Below are 14,312 nucleotides of genomic sequence, written 5' to 3' on the forward strand. Positions count from 1 at the left end.
GGCCTTTAGGCCCATAGGAATGCATGGGGAGTTATTCCTTATTTGCGATTAGCAATTTGCTAATCGCAAATAAGGAACATGTAGGAATCGCAATATTTTTTGCAATTCCTACATGAATCCTGTTTTGCAAGTCCTTAATAGCGATTCCTTATGATTCGCTATTGGGGGCTCGCAAAACGGGAGATTGATGAATCAGGCTGAAAGTGGCTGAGGAGTCTTCTGTGTGATTGTGCATGCACTTCAAACTGCTAAGAAAAACGTGTCACTCCAAGTGCATTACCCTCGCAGACATTTAGCAAAGTTTAACAGGTCATGTTTTAGTTGCTGATTACTGTATCAAAGTGTTAAACTGGAACTATTGAGGTAAAACTGTTTCCCAAACAGTAGCCATGTCCCCATTTCAACAAGGCTGGTCTGAAACGAAAATCAACTCTGGGAGAAAATTTCAAACCAGCCCCACACTGCAAGCAGCCATTAATAGAGTGGGGGCCATGGTGGCAGAGTTGGGCTTTGCCGGCCAATGTTCTGTAAGCAGCCTCCTTGCCTGCAGCCTATAGTGAAATCTAGAGTAGTACGATTGCCAGTCAACCCCTTTCACTTGCTGCACTTTCACCTGTAGCATGAAATAAACCTTCACATATCTAACTATAATAATTAAAACATGGTGGGAATATTGATTCCTTATTTTGTCATAAAAATGACTTATTTCACAAATGTAATAAATGTGTGCTCCTGAGCTTCCAGGCAAGCCAGATTATTCCTTGTTGAAAAACAACATTTTATTGGGATCTCATGAATGTATGTTTTTTTCTCGCTTAAGAAACCTTTCGTTTTGCATAGCTTTTAGGTTACTTTTCTATATCAATGTATGTTAAAATTACAAATAAGTTAGTTAATACTGCTGTAGATTGTGCTGCACAGTGCTGCATAATTTGTACTTCCATGATTCATATTTTGGCCCTCCACTGCCACAATTGATGACAATACACAGGAAGTGAAGAAACCAATTCCTGTAATTAATTAACATTTAGGCCTCTGTATGTTCATTTGTAGACAAGCAATCTCAGTGCAAACATTTCTTGGGTTAAAACACCAAAAGGTGTACTACTCAAAGTACCCTTGAACATTTTTTAGTCCTGATATTGGAAGAAACGGCCTTCTGCACGTCATCAGAGGTAGTGCTGTTTGGTGCATGTCCAGACAATCAAAAAAGGAGCTTCAGCAGGTACTGATTACCTCGCCAAGAAGGTGCACCAACAATTTTGAGGCATTTGACAAATTTTCCATTTCCATATTGCTTTTTTGTAAAAAGCCCCAGTCACTGCCAAAGAAACAATACATGCAGCACTGATATTAATTCCAAGTAAAAATAAATTAATGTGGGGTATATTTAGCTGGCATTCTACTTTTTGATTTGGAGTCCTGGTGTTCAGCTGCCTGTAGTATACACGAAAACAGTAACGGTGCATCACAAAATCACAGTATGTATTATCCGAACAAATGACATTGAAGCTTTTGTGTGTGTAATGGTCAATTTATCAGCGCAACTGTGTTTACTGATCTTTTTGCTTGTGTTGCCCAATAGGATCCCAATAGCGGCCTCCATTTGCCAGAAGACGAGCATGGAAATGTGGACTGTATGAAGTTGGTGGAACAGCTAAAGGAATGTCCTACTCTCCAGGATCAAGCAGATATACTGTATATTTTGTGTGTCATCAAGTACGTTGACGGAAATAACTTTTTCACCAATTCCACTTTGACGGTCCAAATCTGTGACTGTGATTAATATTTAGTTACTATAATAATATTGTAAAACATGATTATTCAAAGTATTATGTCTGGTTTTTAGAGATGACAGTGATGGATACAATCACAATCTAGTTCAGAGATGCAAAGGTATTTAAAACAAACTCAGGTTTTTAAAATCAGGAGAGCAAAGATCACGTTTCAGGCCTATAATCAGGGCCACTAATCCATAATCTCCTACATAATCTGCAGAGTTTAGACAAACACATTTTTCTTCCTCAAATGGATCAATTCATGAAAAACGTAGTGATATGTGTTCCCGCGCAATGGAGGCCCTTTCCAAAAGTTGACTAGTCATCTTTTAGTTGCTTATTGCTGCATGTGGTTACTAAACGGGTACTGTTGAGGTGAAATATTTGCCCAGTCAGTGTTACCATGAGTAAAAATGACGAGTTAATGAAGTAATCCTAACACAGAATATACTGCTTTATGCCGCATAATTTGCCCTTTCTTGTGGCGTCATCCCATCGCATGCGGTACAACATCTGCAATTACAATACGGTCGTTGCAGCGACCACATTGTTACATCGCAGTACATTTACAATGCAAGTCGTTACAACGACTTGCTTTAGGGGGCGCTCTAAACTAAGGAATAGGAAATTATACTATTCCTAAGTCCAGCGCGCCCCCTACAGCAAGTCGTTGTAACGACTGGCATTGTAATGGTACTGCGATGTAACAACGCAGTTGTAACGACCACGTTGTAAGCGCATGTTTTGTAAACGCATGCGATGTAAACACCTATATTCGTAATTTAGTCAATTTACCAGATCATTTTGTGCTCCCCATGTCACATGTTTCCGGTGGCCTTGCCTATAATCATGATTGCACTAATCAGAAATCCATGATTGAATCAGATAAACGTATGATCTCCTAGGTCATGACTGTCCAAATTAAGTCATTAATTTCACTGTTTGTCAAAATAGTCCAGCTCAATCACCAGAGTGTTCATCTGATACCTAGACACAGACTTTCTTAATGTGAGTCGGCCCAGGCTCCAGGTTCCCATCTCATGTGGCTGCTGAATTAACAGCATCCACCAGAGAAAATGGGGATCACTCGACCTTGTGATCATCCATACACAAATACCTAAAATTCACCATAGTCAACACCAGATCCTTAAGGAAGAATGCAATCCACATATGTGACTCCTGGTTGGGCTTATGGGACCCCTAGCTGGGCCTTCATCTTAAAACAGAAGCTTGAAAGGGAGACAGTGCACAAACTATACTACCTAAAGCCACCCCCAATGGCTACCTAATATTTTACAAAAAATATGAAGGTGGACTGGTTTTGGTGTACAAAACGTCTCCAATAACTCCAATGGCCAATGATCACTTAAAGCAGAGTTTGAGTCTTCATATAATATATTATATAATACAGCCTTCACCAGTGCCCCTTTGGACTCAGTATTGGATATTGCATTCAGCCACAATAATCTATGTATCCTCTCAGTGCTCGATATCTTGTTCAATAAATCTGCTCCCCACCATACCTTAGGGCGGCCTTTCACTAATACTAACCTGGAAGCATTAATTTATCACCAGGTTGTCTCTTGAGCAGGTACTGTTACAAGCCATACCCTCAATGACATATTTGCCTTAACAGATCTGATCGCTATTAAAAGTATGCATCTCATTACTTGGAGAGATTGTCGCATCATTAACTTCGATATAAACTTCCCAATCACGCATCCAATGATAACAACACCTAACATAATGTCTATTAACAGTCCATTGAAGTGTATCAACATCAACATGAGTTGAACTCTTGGTAAAGTGACCATTAAATCTAATGATATCCTTCAACCACTGTCATCACTGGCTCACCAAGACCTTTAACAAAGTGGTACCTTTGAAAGCCTCCCAACACTAATAGGCACACCAGAAGGCTGGCTTTCTCAAAGCGGCCATGAAGGTACAAATAAGGGCAATCAGAAGGCTTGAAAGAGCTTGTGAAAATGTCTAAAAAGAACAGGTAGCAAAACATATTTACAAATCAATCATAAAAAAGCAAAGAAATAAGTTCACTACTCACAGATCATTTTGAATACCAGTTTTTCAACTACAGAATTCTTCAAACTCATGTCACGTTGTGACACCACAACACGCAACTAATTGCTCCAACCACTCTCAAGAATTCTGGAACTCCATTACAGGTCATCTGACTGAAGTGCCAAAGATCTAGAGATTTACCTAGCAACACCGGAGGTATGTAATAACATCTCATTACTAATAAGGTCCACGATAATACAATATCAATTTTCTGCTCATTCAACCCACCTTCCATAAAAAAAAACCAATGAAGACCATGACATCCTTTCCCTTCTTTTCTGCTGGGGCTCCCTCTATCTGATTCCGACATCAGGGAGATTGTGCAGGATTCTGGGTCTAGTTGGGGCTAGGCCAAGATCATGGGATGGATGCATATCCTCTGCGATTGTCATAGTCAAGTAGTATCACCACAGGGTTGTGGACCTTTACTGCCTTCATTCGAGCGCCAGCACGCTGATTTATTCAGCTAACGTGCTGGAACACGGCTGATCTAAGACGGCCGACAAAAGCACAGATTACCAAAGTGCCCTCATGCAGGCCGCAGATGATCCTTGACTTGGCATGCCAAAGTTGCTATAGATTGCCCCTCCTATTCGTGAAGACTTGCTAATACAGACGATTCACGCCTACCGGAATCTACCTAAGCACGCCCCAACTCAGACAACCAAGTCCTGATGACGAACCAAACTAATGTGGATCGAAACGCCGTCGACCTAACAGCCTAAATAACAGGCGCACTCCTCTTTGTTCATCACCACCCCCTTTTCTGAATCGTTTTTGGCCACTATAGGTGTGGCAGGGTATACTCAGACATGAGTCCCTTGCTCACTGCTCCATCAGGATTCAAGCAAGCCGGGCCGACGAGGCTGAAATGCCAGAAACCGGTCCCCGGTAGCTTGTATCCTTTCTGGTGAAGAATTGGCTTGGTAGTTTGGTCTGCCCTGTTCCCATGATGCACTGGGCCAGGGACAGACTAATTTGCATATAGCCAGGTTCTGAGCTGGGATGGGGCAGTGAGCTAAATAACGGTGATGGATCAAGCCCTGATCTTTGGACTGGGTAAGAGTGGTCTGCTTAATTCAGACACTCTGTTCATCACCACCCCCTTTTCTGAATCGTTTTTGGCCACTATAGGTGTGGCAGGGTATACTCAGACATGAGTCCCTTGCTCACTGCTCCATCAGGATTCAAGCAAGCCGGGCCGACGAGGCTGAAATGCCAGAAACCGGTCCCCGGTAGCTTGTATCCTTTCTGGTGAAGAATTGGCTTGGTAGTTTGGTCTGCCCTGTTCCCATGATGCACTGGGCCAGGGACAGACTAATTTGCATATAGCCAGGTTCTGAGCTGGGATGGGGCAGTGAGCTAAATAACGGTGATGGATCAAGCCCTGATCTTTGGACTGGGTAAGAGTGGTCTGCTTAATTCAGACACTCTGTTCATCACCACCCCCTTTTCTGAATCGTTTTTGGCCACTATAGGTGTGGCAGGGTATACTCAGACATGAGTCCCTTGCTCACTGCTCCATCAGAATTCAAGCAAGCCGGGCCGACGAGGCTGAAATGCCAGAAACCGGTCCCCGGTAGCTTGTATCCTTTCTGGTGAAGAATTGGCTTGGTAGTTTGGTCTGCCCTGGTCCCATGATGCACTGGGCCAGGGACAGACTAATTTGCATATAGCCAGGTTCTGAGCTGGGATGGGGCAGTGAGCTAAATAACGGTGATGGATCAAGCCCTGATCTTTGGACTGGGTAAGAGTGGTCTGCTTAATTCAGACACTCTGTTCATCACCACCCCCTTTTCTGAATCGTTTTTGGCCACTATAGGTGTGGCAGGGTATACTCAGACATGAGTCCCTTGCTCACTGCTCCATCAGGATTCAAGCAAGCCGGGCCGACGAGGCTGTAATGCCAGAAACCGGTCCCCGGTAGCTTGTATCCTTTCTGGTGAAGAATTGGCTTGGTAGTTTGGTCTGCCCTGTTCCCATGATGCACTGGGCCAGGGACAGACTAATTTGCATATAGCCAGGTTCTGAGCTGGGATGGGGCAGTGAGCTAAATAACGGTGATGGATCAAGCCCTGATCTTTGGACTGGGTAAGAGTGGTCTGCTTAATTCAGACACTCTGTTCATCACCACCCCCTTTTCTGAATCGTTTTTGGCCACTATAGGTGTGGCAGGGTATACTCAGACATGAGTCCCTTGCTCACTGCTCCATCAGGATTCAAGCAAGCCGGGCCGACGAGGCTGAAATGCCAGAAACCGGTCCCCGGTAGCTTGTATCCTTTCTGGTGAAGAATTGGCTTGGTAGTTTGGTCTGCCCTGTTCCCATGATGCACTGGGCCAGGGACAGACTAATTTGCATATAGCCAGGTTCTGAGCTGGGATGGGGCAGTGAGCTAAATAACGGTGATGGATCAAGCCCTGATCTTTGGACTGGGTAAGAGTGGTCTGCTTAATTCAGACACTCTGTTCATCACCACCCCCTTTTCTGAATCGTTTTTGGCCACTATAGGTGTGGCAGGGTATACTCAGACATGAGTCCCTTGCTCACTGCTCCATCAGGATTCAAGCAAGCCGGGCCGACGAGGCTGAAATGCCAGAAACTGGTCCCCGGTAGCTTGTATCCTTTCTGGTGAAGAATTGGCTTGGTAGTTTGGTCTGCCCTGTTCCCATGATGCACTGGGCCAGGGACAGACTAATTTGCATATAGCCAGGTTCTGAGCTGGGATGGGGCAGTGAGCTAAATAACGGTGATGGATCAAGCCCTGATCTTTGGACTGGGTAAGAGTGGTCTGCTTAATTCAGACACTCTGTTCATCACCACCCCCTTTTCTGAATCGTTTTTGGCCACTATAGGTGTGGCAGGGTATACTCAGACATGAGTCCCTTGCTCACTGCTCCATCAGGATTCAAGCAAGCCGGGCCGACGAGGCTGAAATGCCAGAAACCGGTCCCCGGTAGCTTGTATCCTTTCTGGTGAAGAATTGGCTTGGTAGTTTGGTCTGCCCTGTTCCCATGATGCACTGGGCCAGGGACAGACTAATTTGCATACAGCCAGGTTCTGAGCTGGGATGGGGCAGTGAGCTAAATAACGGTGATGGATCAAGCCCTGATCTTTGGACTGGGTAAGAGTGGTCTGCTTAATTCAGACACTCTGTTCATCACCACCCCCTTTTCTGAATCGCACTCCTCTTTGTGGCTATACATTTAATTGAAAAACCTCTGCCTACTGTGATATCACGTTGTCACATGTGTTACTGAGCCACTCACTGTAAATTATCTGCACCTTATTCACAGTGCGCCGTCCACGCTGTTCACCTTCACTTGCGTCGCCACCTTCACTTTGTGCACTTTTTTGCACCAAGTTTTATATGGTTGGCATCAATTCAATTTATGCAGTGCTGTTCCTAACTGTATAACGTCCGACCATGAAACTAATGTTATAAATATAAAGATGATTAACTATCTTTTTTCATACAAACAAGTATTCTCCTTTCTTTACAAGTAATGCTGTATGCATGCATGTTTTAATTGCCTACATATCCTTACCTCTTAGGACATTGTTTCTTTGTTGCACCTTACCTACCCAGTCCGGAATTGGTATATGGGTTACACTCCTGTAAATTTTACACGATGGGCCAGTGAGGCACATAGCAGGCCTTCACTTAGTTGCACAGTTCTCTAATTATTTAATCATAGATTTTTTGGTATTCAGAAGTCAGTTTCACTCTTAATTTCATGGTTTTCCACCTTTTTAAAGCTAGTAAGATTGCCCAGTTAATCTCTTAGTGCTGAAATCTGTTTGTGACGTTCATATAAGGCGTTTGAAGGCCAACTCTGCCTTTCATCCTTCCAATTGGCTAATAGTAACACCTGTTATTTAAGTGCTGAGAAAAGACAATGCCTGATGCCAAACAAATTAAAAGTTATTATGCTGCAAAAGGGTTATGCTAAATAATCACTCAAAGTAAATCTCTTCAATCAGCTGTGTAGGATGCCACACAGTCTAACAAAATCCTAAACCCCTGTGTTATAGCAAGCCTAACCTACAAAATAACCTAAGCATAAGAAGAGCACCAGAGCCTTTGCAAAACCACTATCATAAAGATCACTGAGCAATATAGCATTTTAGGGTTAATAAACACAATTTCCGCTCCAAAGATAATCAGTATTATTTTTCAGAGTCTCTTGGCTTCTCTAACGTTCTATGGGTTGAATCATGTTGAGGTAACCACCTCGGAATTCACAAAGTTCCCATATATGGGCTGTATGAGTGTATTCACCTTTTGTGAAGTCTCAAGAGCAGCTATTGATGGGATTTAGTCAAATTCATGGTAAGCGCACTTCAAACATTGGTGCTGAAGTTACTTCCATAACAATTACCTGATCTGAAAAGTGCTCCCTAACTGCCACAGGATCAGGGCTATTCTTCCAAAAAGTAGGTAAGTAAATTGGTATCTGGAGTAGAGGACAAGAATCATTTTGGACTTTCAGCACTTGGGTCATATTTTCAGAAATGGGCAATATTTCTGAGATTCAAATAATCATCCTCTTGCTCTTGTGTTTATCTTTGCCTTCTCAGAGCAAAGACATCTCTGGCCTATGTTGCATTATATTCTTGACATAGGGCAATGCATTGACTAAATTGTATGTCTCCTGATATTTTGACTATAATGCATGCACAGCACACATCATACTGTGTAAAATATGCTGGAACTCTTCCAGTGAGATAATAAATAGTTTTGAAAAAAATAAAACATTTTGCATCACATGTGCAAAATGTGGACTCACAGAAAGCACACATTGGCTACTCAATGTTGTCAGGTTTCCTATAAGGACCTACAAGCTGGCAATGAGGATAGAGGTGGTTGTTGTTCCTCTGGAAGATCCAACTTTTGTTCTGAGTATAGTTATGCCTTAACCAGAGATCGAACTTCTTTCAGGGCACTTTAAGGGAATTGTGTGCCATGGACTGCGTTCCTTAAGGATATGCTGGTGTGGATGCATCTGGAATCAGCCATCCATTGTGAAGCTCAGTGCCCTATCGGACACACCTAGCTCTGTATTAGAAGTGGAAGCGGCGGGGTGAGTTAAGCTTTTAAAGCACATGGCCCCAAATGGATGTCTATTGTGGTAACAAGTAGTGTTCAAGCTATAGGATATTTCTGTGCTTTTGTCTGACCTTAGATCACCACAGTGACACATTTATAGTAAAATTGCATAAGCTAGGTTGCCTTGAGTATAAAAGTAGACAGTTTACAGAATACGGGTGAGCGCCATGTTTATAAATAGTAACAGTTGAGAAACAATGCTAGACTTGCTTTTATTATGACCTTTTTATTGTAGACATATAAAAGGGTCATGAATGTTGCCTATTTGTCTGGGGAATTGGTTAGGAGAGTGATCACTGCCATGGGATTGCTCAATCCTAATTATTCAGCATCACATTTTGGCAACCATTCTAGTTATGACTTGTTGGTTGTATGTGTGGTGTCAATTTTATCAACACTTGGTGCAAACGATGAGTGTGTCAGTTTAAGGGTATGTGCTGATTAGAATGTCCTGGGGTACACATGAGTTTTTGAATTTTCTTTAAAAAAATGTAAAACGACATCTGATGTCAATGTCTTCTATATTGTCTAAATGTCTGCATTCTGTATATTAAATAAATTGTTATTACTTACATTACAAAATATGTTTTATTTATCATTTCTTGACCAGAGGCCCTGACTGGGACACCAATCTCTCTGGACAGTATGGAATCACAGTACACAGTCTCCTCAGTGAACTCTACAGTAAGGCCGGCCTGAACAGGGAATGGGGCCTGATACGTTACATCTCTGGCATTTTGAAGAAAAGGGTGGAAGTACTTGCAGAGGTACATTATTTAAAACTTTATGTAGTTCTATAAACTAAGTACTCACTAGATATATGTGTAAATAAGATAGAATTTGGAAAATCTGTTTTCAAATAGTTTTTTAAACATTTTATTTTACAAATTTCCTGTGTAAACATCACAAGTGATGATACGGCTACATTATGAATTAAATACAGGTACAGCGTCAGTATTTCCAGTTTTTGCACTGTAAGAAATGCATTACAGTGCAGTTGACATGCAACATTTCAGCAAATAATGAGGGGTCAGACATGCCACAGAACATGAACAATTGACTACCATCCTCCATCCACACTGTGCGTTTACATATGGGAGTGTTAGTCACACAGTCTGGTGTACCAGCTCCATCAATCTTTTCTGCAGTGCATTGAGCTACATATGCCTCATATGGTCCCCATATGTTTCGTGGTCTGGGTGTGGGATGCATCAGCAGACTGTGATTCTCATTTGGTTCATTACAGTGTACCAGGTTGTTGTGCTATTCTCTTATTGTTGGTATTGGCCCCTTAACCCACCTCATCGCCACACGCCACTTAGCTAAGAATATGGTCAATGCAGTGAACTTTCTAACAATGGCTGGTGTATCCTTTACATATCCTGGGAAAGCCTTATGCAGATTGCATGTTACCGGGACCCCTATTACTTGGATTATGTCAGTAAATATCTTGTCCCAGTAAGCCCTTATGTCTGGGCATGCTCATGTTGTGTATATAGTCTGCTTTCATATCCTTACATCTTGCACAGGTGGGATTATCTATAAAAGCAGACCTATGCAATTTAATTGGGGTGTAAAGATATCTCTTCACATATTTGAAATTAATCAACCTGTGTCTTTCGTGTAGTGATATGTTTTAATTGATGAGTAGCATTATAGCCATTGTTTGTCTGTAATGTGTTGTTTTAAATCAGTTGCCCATTCCTGGGTGCCTTTTTGTGTTTGTAGTGGTGTGTGAGTTGTGAGTGCACATAACCAAGATATGATGCCCTTACGGGTAGCATTTTGGATCATGAACATAAGAATGCTAAGTGAGGAAGGCTCTGTCAGTGTATTACCTAGCGTACTTCCAAGGGCATGGCGTGTGCTGTAATAAATAAAAATGTCAAAAGTTGTGACATTATCCTCGCTCTTTTAACAAGTCAAGAGTTATCTAGCTGGTGGCAATAAATATATTTCCCAATGTGTTCATTTGTAGCCTTCTTAACTGTTCCAGAACAACTCTCTCCAGATATACTGGTAGCCATGTACACCATTGAACTTTCATCTCTGTTAAGTTTAATATTTCCCCAAGTATGTTTTAGCAGCCAATGCCATGTTTGTATTGTACCGCTAATTGGGTCGACAATGTTATATTTTTGGGGAGGGGGGTAAACAGTGTGCCACATACTGTCTGCAGCCCTGCTACATCCCTGTCCAGCCACAAATGTGGTAAGTGAGGGAGGCCCGCTGCCAGTAATGAGCAAACTAACTTTGTGCCACGTTATATTATAATTCAAAATCTGGGGTGCTAACCTCCTTGTTCAAATGGCAGCGTACGTTTTAACCATTAAGTTTGTGGCTGTTTATCAGCTCCAGCCAGTTTGATTAACAATAGTCGCAGTGTGTGGAAGAACGTCTTGGGGAGCTGTAAGGGTTTAATTACTTAGTTACTACAATAGTGAGACAATGGGTCCAGGACACACAGTAGCATATTATCCACATTTGTAGACAGTATGAGTATGTCCCTAGGGAATTTTAAGCCTCTATCTGTGTGTTATACTCTTAACATGTCTGTGAGTCGCTCCGCTACTAGAGCTTAAAGCAATAAGAAAAGAGGGCAACCATGTCATGTACCCCTCCCGACTTGTATGGGTTCTGTTATTGCACCATTAACTTGGACACAGGCCCCTGGATGAGTGCAGAGAAGACACTCTAATTTTAAATAAATATTTCCTACCCCACTCTTAGCCAAAACAGAGAACATGAATTCCCACTGCTCTGTCCTGTGAGTCTGATTGGGAGAGTGCGCCGAAGAATGTTTCAAGACTGAGCACAGTGGATCTCCCGGGTATCAAACCAGCCTGCTCCAGCAAGACTAGGTCCATCATCATTGTGCTAATCCGATCTGCCAATCATTTTGTGAATATTTTGGTGTCTGTATTTAGTAATGACAAGGGTCAATATGATAAGCATAAGTCTGCTGGCTTGCCAGACTTTAATATTGTGACTTTTTGCACTTCGTCATTGTAGTTGGTAAGCAACCATTCTGTAACACCTCTCCAAATAATGTTATTAAATGTGGGGTCAGTTCTAGTAAAAATGATTTCTAAAAGGTAACATTTAATCTGTCTGCGCCCGGTACTTTACTACTCCAGCCAGGTAAGATCGTCCAAATATTCTTTTGTTTCTTATGTAGTGAAGCACGTGCAGAAGGTATATGGATCTGTATAATATTGTCTGAATCTGTCAGCTATGTTTTTTGTTTTGTATAATATCTACCAGTGTCTAAGCGCACTCTGGTTATCACTTCTTCTGCTTGGGACACTTTATGGGTACCAATGGAGTGCCTGGCCTTTCCATATTTTCTGGCAACTGCATATTTCCTCATTTACCTAATCTCCATATCTGCCAGCTCTTGGTATTCTGACAAAGTTCATTTGTATGTCCCCCAGTGAACATTCGTCACATAATATTTTATGCTGTCTTTCTAGTCGAGCTAGGTCAGCCACTGGTCTAGACAAATGGTCTTGTATTGATTTTAATACTCATGCTTACTTGGAAATGCACACCCCTAAGATGTAGACCTTAAAGGCCTCCCACGTTGTCTGAAAGCTTAATATAGATCCTATATTGTGTTGAAGCATTTCACCATGGCAGGGACTAGTTTCACACAAAAAAATGAAACAGAGTAGGGAAGTCGACAAGAATCACCTGCTGAAACTTGTGTGTTGTGTGCTAGGTAGTGCAAAATCTAGGGACACAATGGAATTATCTGAGTGTGTGCATTCTAGTTTCTAACATGCCTGGGCCCTTGGCACAATGTCTCTAAATACTAACCGATAACCTATGCATGAGTGCATGTTGTGAACTGCAGAATAATATACGTACTCTGCACCTTCATCGTGACGCTGTTGTCAGGGGTCCTCCAGCCACTTTTGTTGCATTATTTCCAATAGTATGCGTGTCGTAGCTGAAGGTTACCTATGGGGGCCTGCAGATCAGTCACAACCCGGGTCTAATGCACAGTTCAGGTCCCCTTGCCCTATATTTTCATATGGCATTGGTAATGCACCTCTATATTATGTAGATCATTCCACATGCCAGCTGTATCCATATCAAGACACCTCTGGCATGCGTGCTAAAAGCTGCTCCATAGCATTTCCCTTTCAATGTTTGTCAAATGTTCAGTGTGGTAATTGGGGCCATTTGTATTTCCTGTAGGAAAGCAATTTCCACTGCGTGTATCTTAATGTAGTCTGCTCCTTTTCTCACCTTTCTATGGTTGTTAAGGCCTCGGACATTCTATGTGAGAAGTCGTTAAGTAGACTGGACTGTGCCAATGCTAGGTACCATAATCGCATTACTGCACTATTCTGTATGCTTGGTGAGCACATTGCTGCTTGCTCCAATCAGTTAAAGCTGCCCAGTATATTCCACACATATAAAGAACTGTCAGAAGGCATCCCCCAAACTTTTCCAACAAACCACTGTCCCCATCTTGCAGTGATCCTTTGCCTCCTTCCCGTCCACACATTCCCTCTCGCTTGGAACCATGGTGGGGCACACACAAGGACAGTGCACGTAAGGTTCAACCCCAGTGCTTGTGTAGCTGGGACCACATGTCAGGTTAGTGGTCGGCCAGCCCAGGGAAACATACATAGCCTGTTAAAATTATTGACAGGAACCTGACCCATACCAGCGTCTGGGAGCACACATCATACTTACTTTAAACTAATGCTGGACAGCTATCAATTAATTATGCGCAACGCGTTGTGTGCTGCCACTGACGATTCGTTCGTCCATTGAGTTAGACTTGGCTCTCCTACGAAAGACGGCGTTTTGAACTAACCCTTGACGCTGCAATTACATACCGAGCTTCCCGGAAATTCTCCCGGACTCAAATTAGGAACTCCGCCCGGTCACCGCTCCCTGCTGCGCTTGTATTGAAGATTCGATTACTGCCACTCAGGGACACCTGCAACTCCTTCCGAGGAGCCACCATACTCCCCTAAATAATTCTTCATTGTCCTTTCGATGGAGCGTTCTATGGTCCTGAAGAGAATCCTGTCATTAATAAGGATTTGAAACGCGTAGGCCGTGTTGGGTCCACTTTTGACATCCTGGTGCCCAGTCAATTGGCACTAGGTCTTGTTCCTATACACTCATTTAGTGTTAAAAGTTTTTTGACAACTAATCAACAAAAAGTGGAATGATAGCAGTGTATTGTTTGCAACTTCTAGTATTTGCCCTATAATCTGATAGTTGACCCGACATTTTTCCAACTGGCTTACTCATTTTCAGTTTGTGTGTATTTTATGGATGTTTGAATGAAAGTGGATTGAATGTGATATGTCTGAAGAG

General features: G+C 42.4%; 1 protein-coding gene across 1 annotated transcript in view; it reads left to right on the forward strand.

The window, feature by feature from the left end:
* PHKA2 (phosphorylase kinase regulatory subunit alpha 2) overlaps positions 1-14,312 on the forward strand; it is a 779,558-nt gene that overhangs the window by 501,366 nt on the left and 263,880 nt on the right. Inside the window, exons 22-23 of the mRNA XM_078657648.1 lie at positions 1,586-1,719; positions 9,580-9,736. Coding sequence (XP_078513774.1) covers positions 1,586-1,719; positions 9,580-9,736 — 291 coding nt within the window. The remainder of the gene's footprint in view (positions 1-1,585; positions 1,720-9,579; positions 9,737-14,312) is intronic.

The sequence above is a fragment of the Lissotriton helveticus genome, chromosome 8 (genome assembly GCF_964261635.1).
Source record: "Lissotriton helveticus chromosome 8, aLisHel1.1, whole genome shotgun sequence".
Classification (NCBI taxonomy): domain Eukaryota; kingdom Metazoa; phylum Chordata; class Amphibia; order Caudata; family Salamandridae; genus Lissotriton; species Lissotriton helveticus.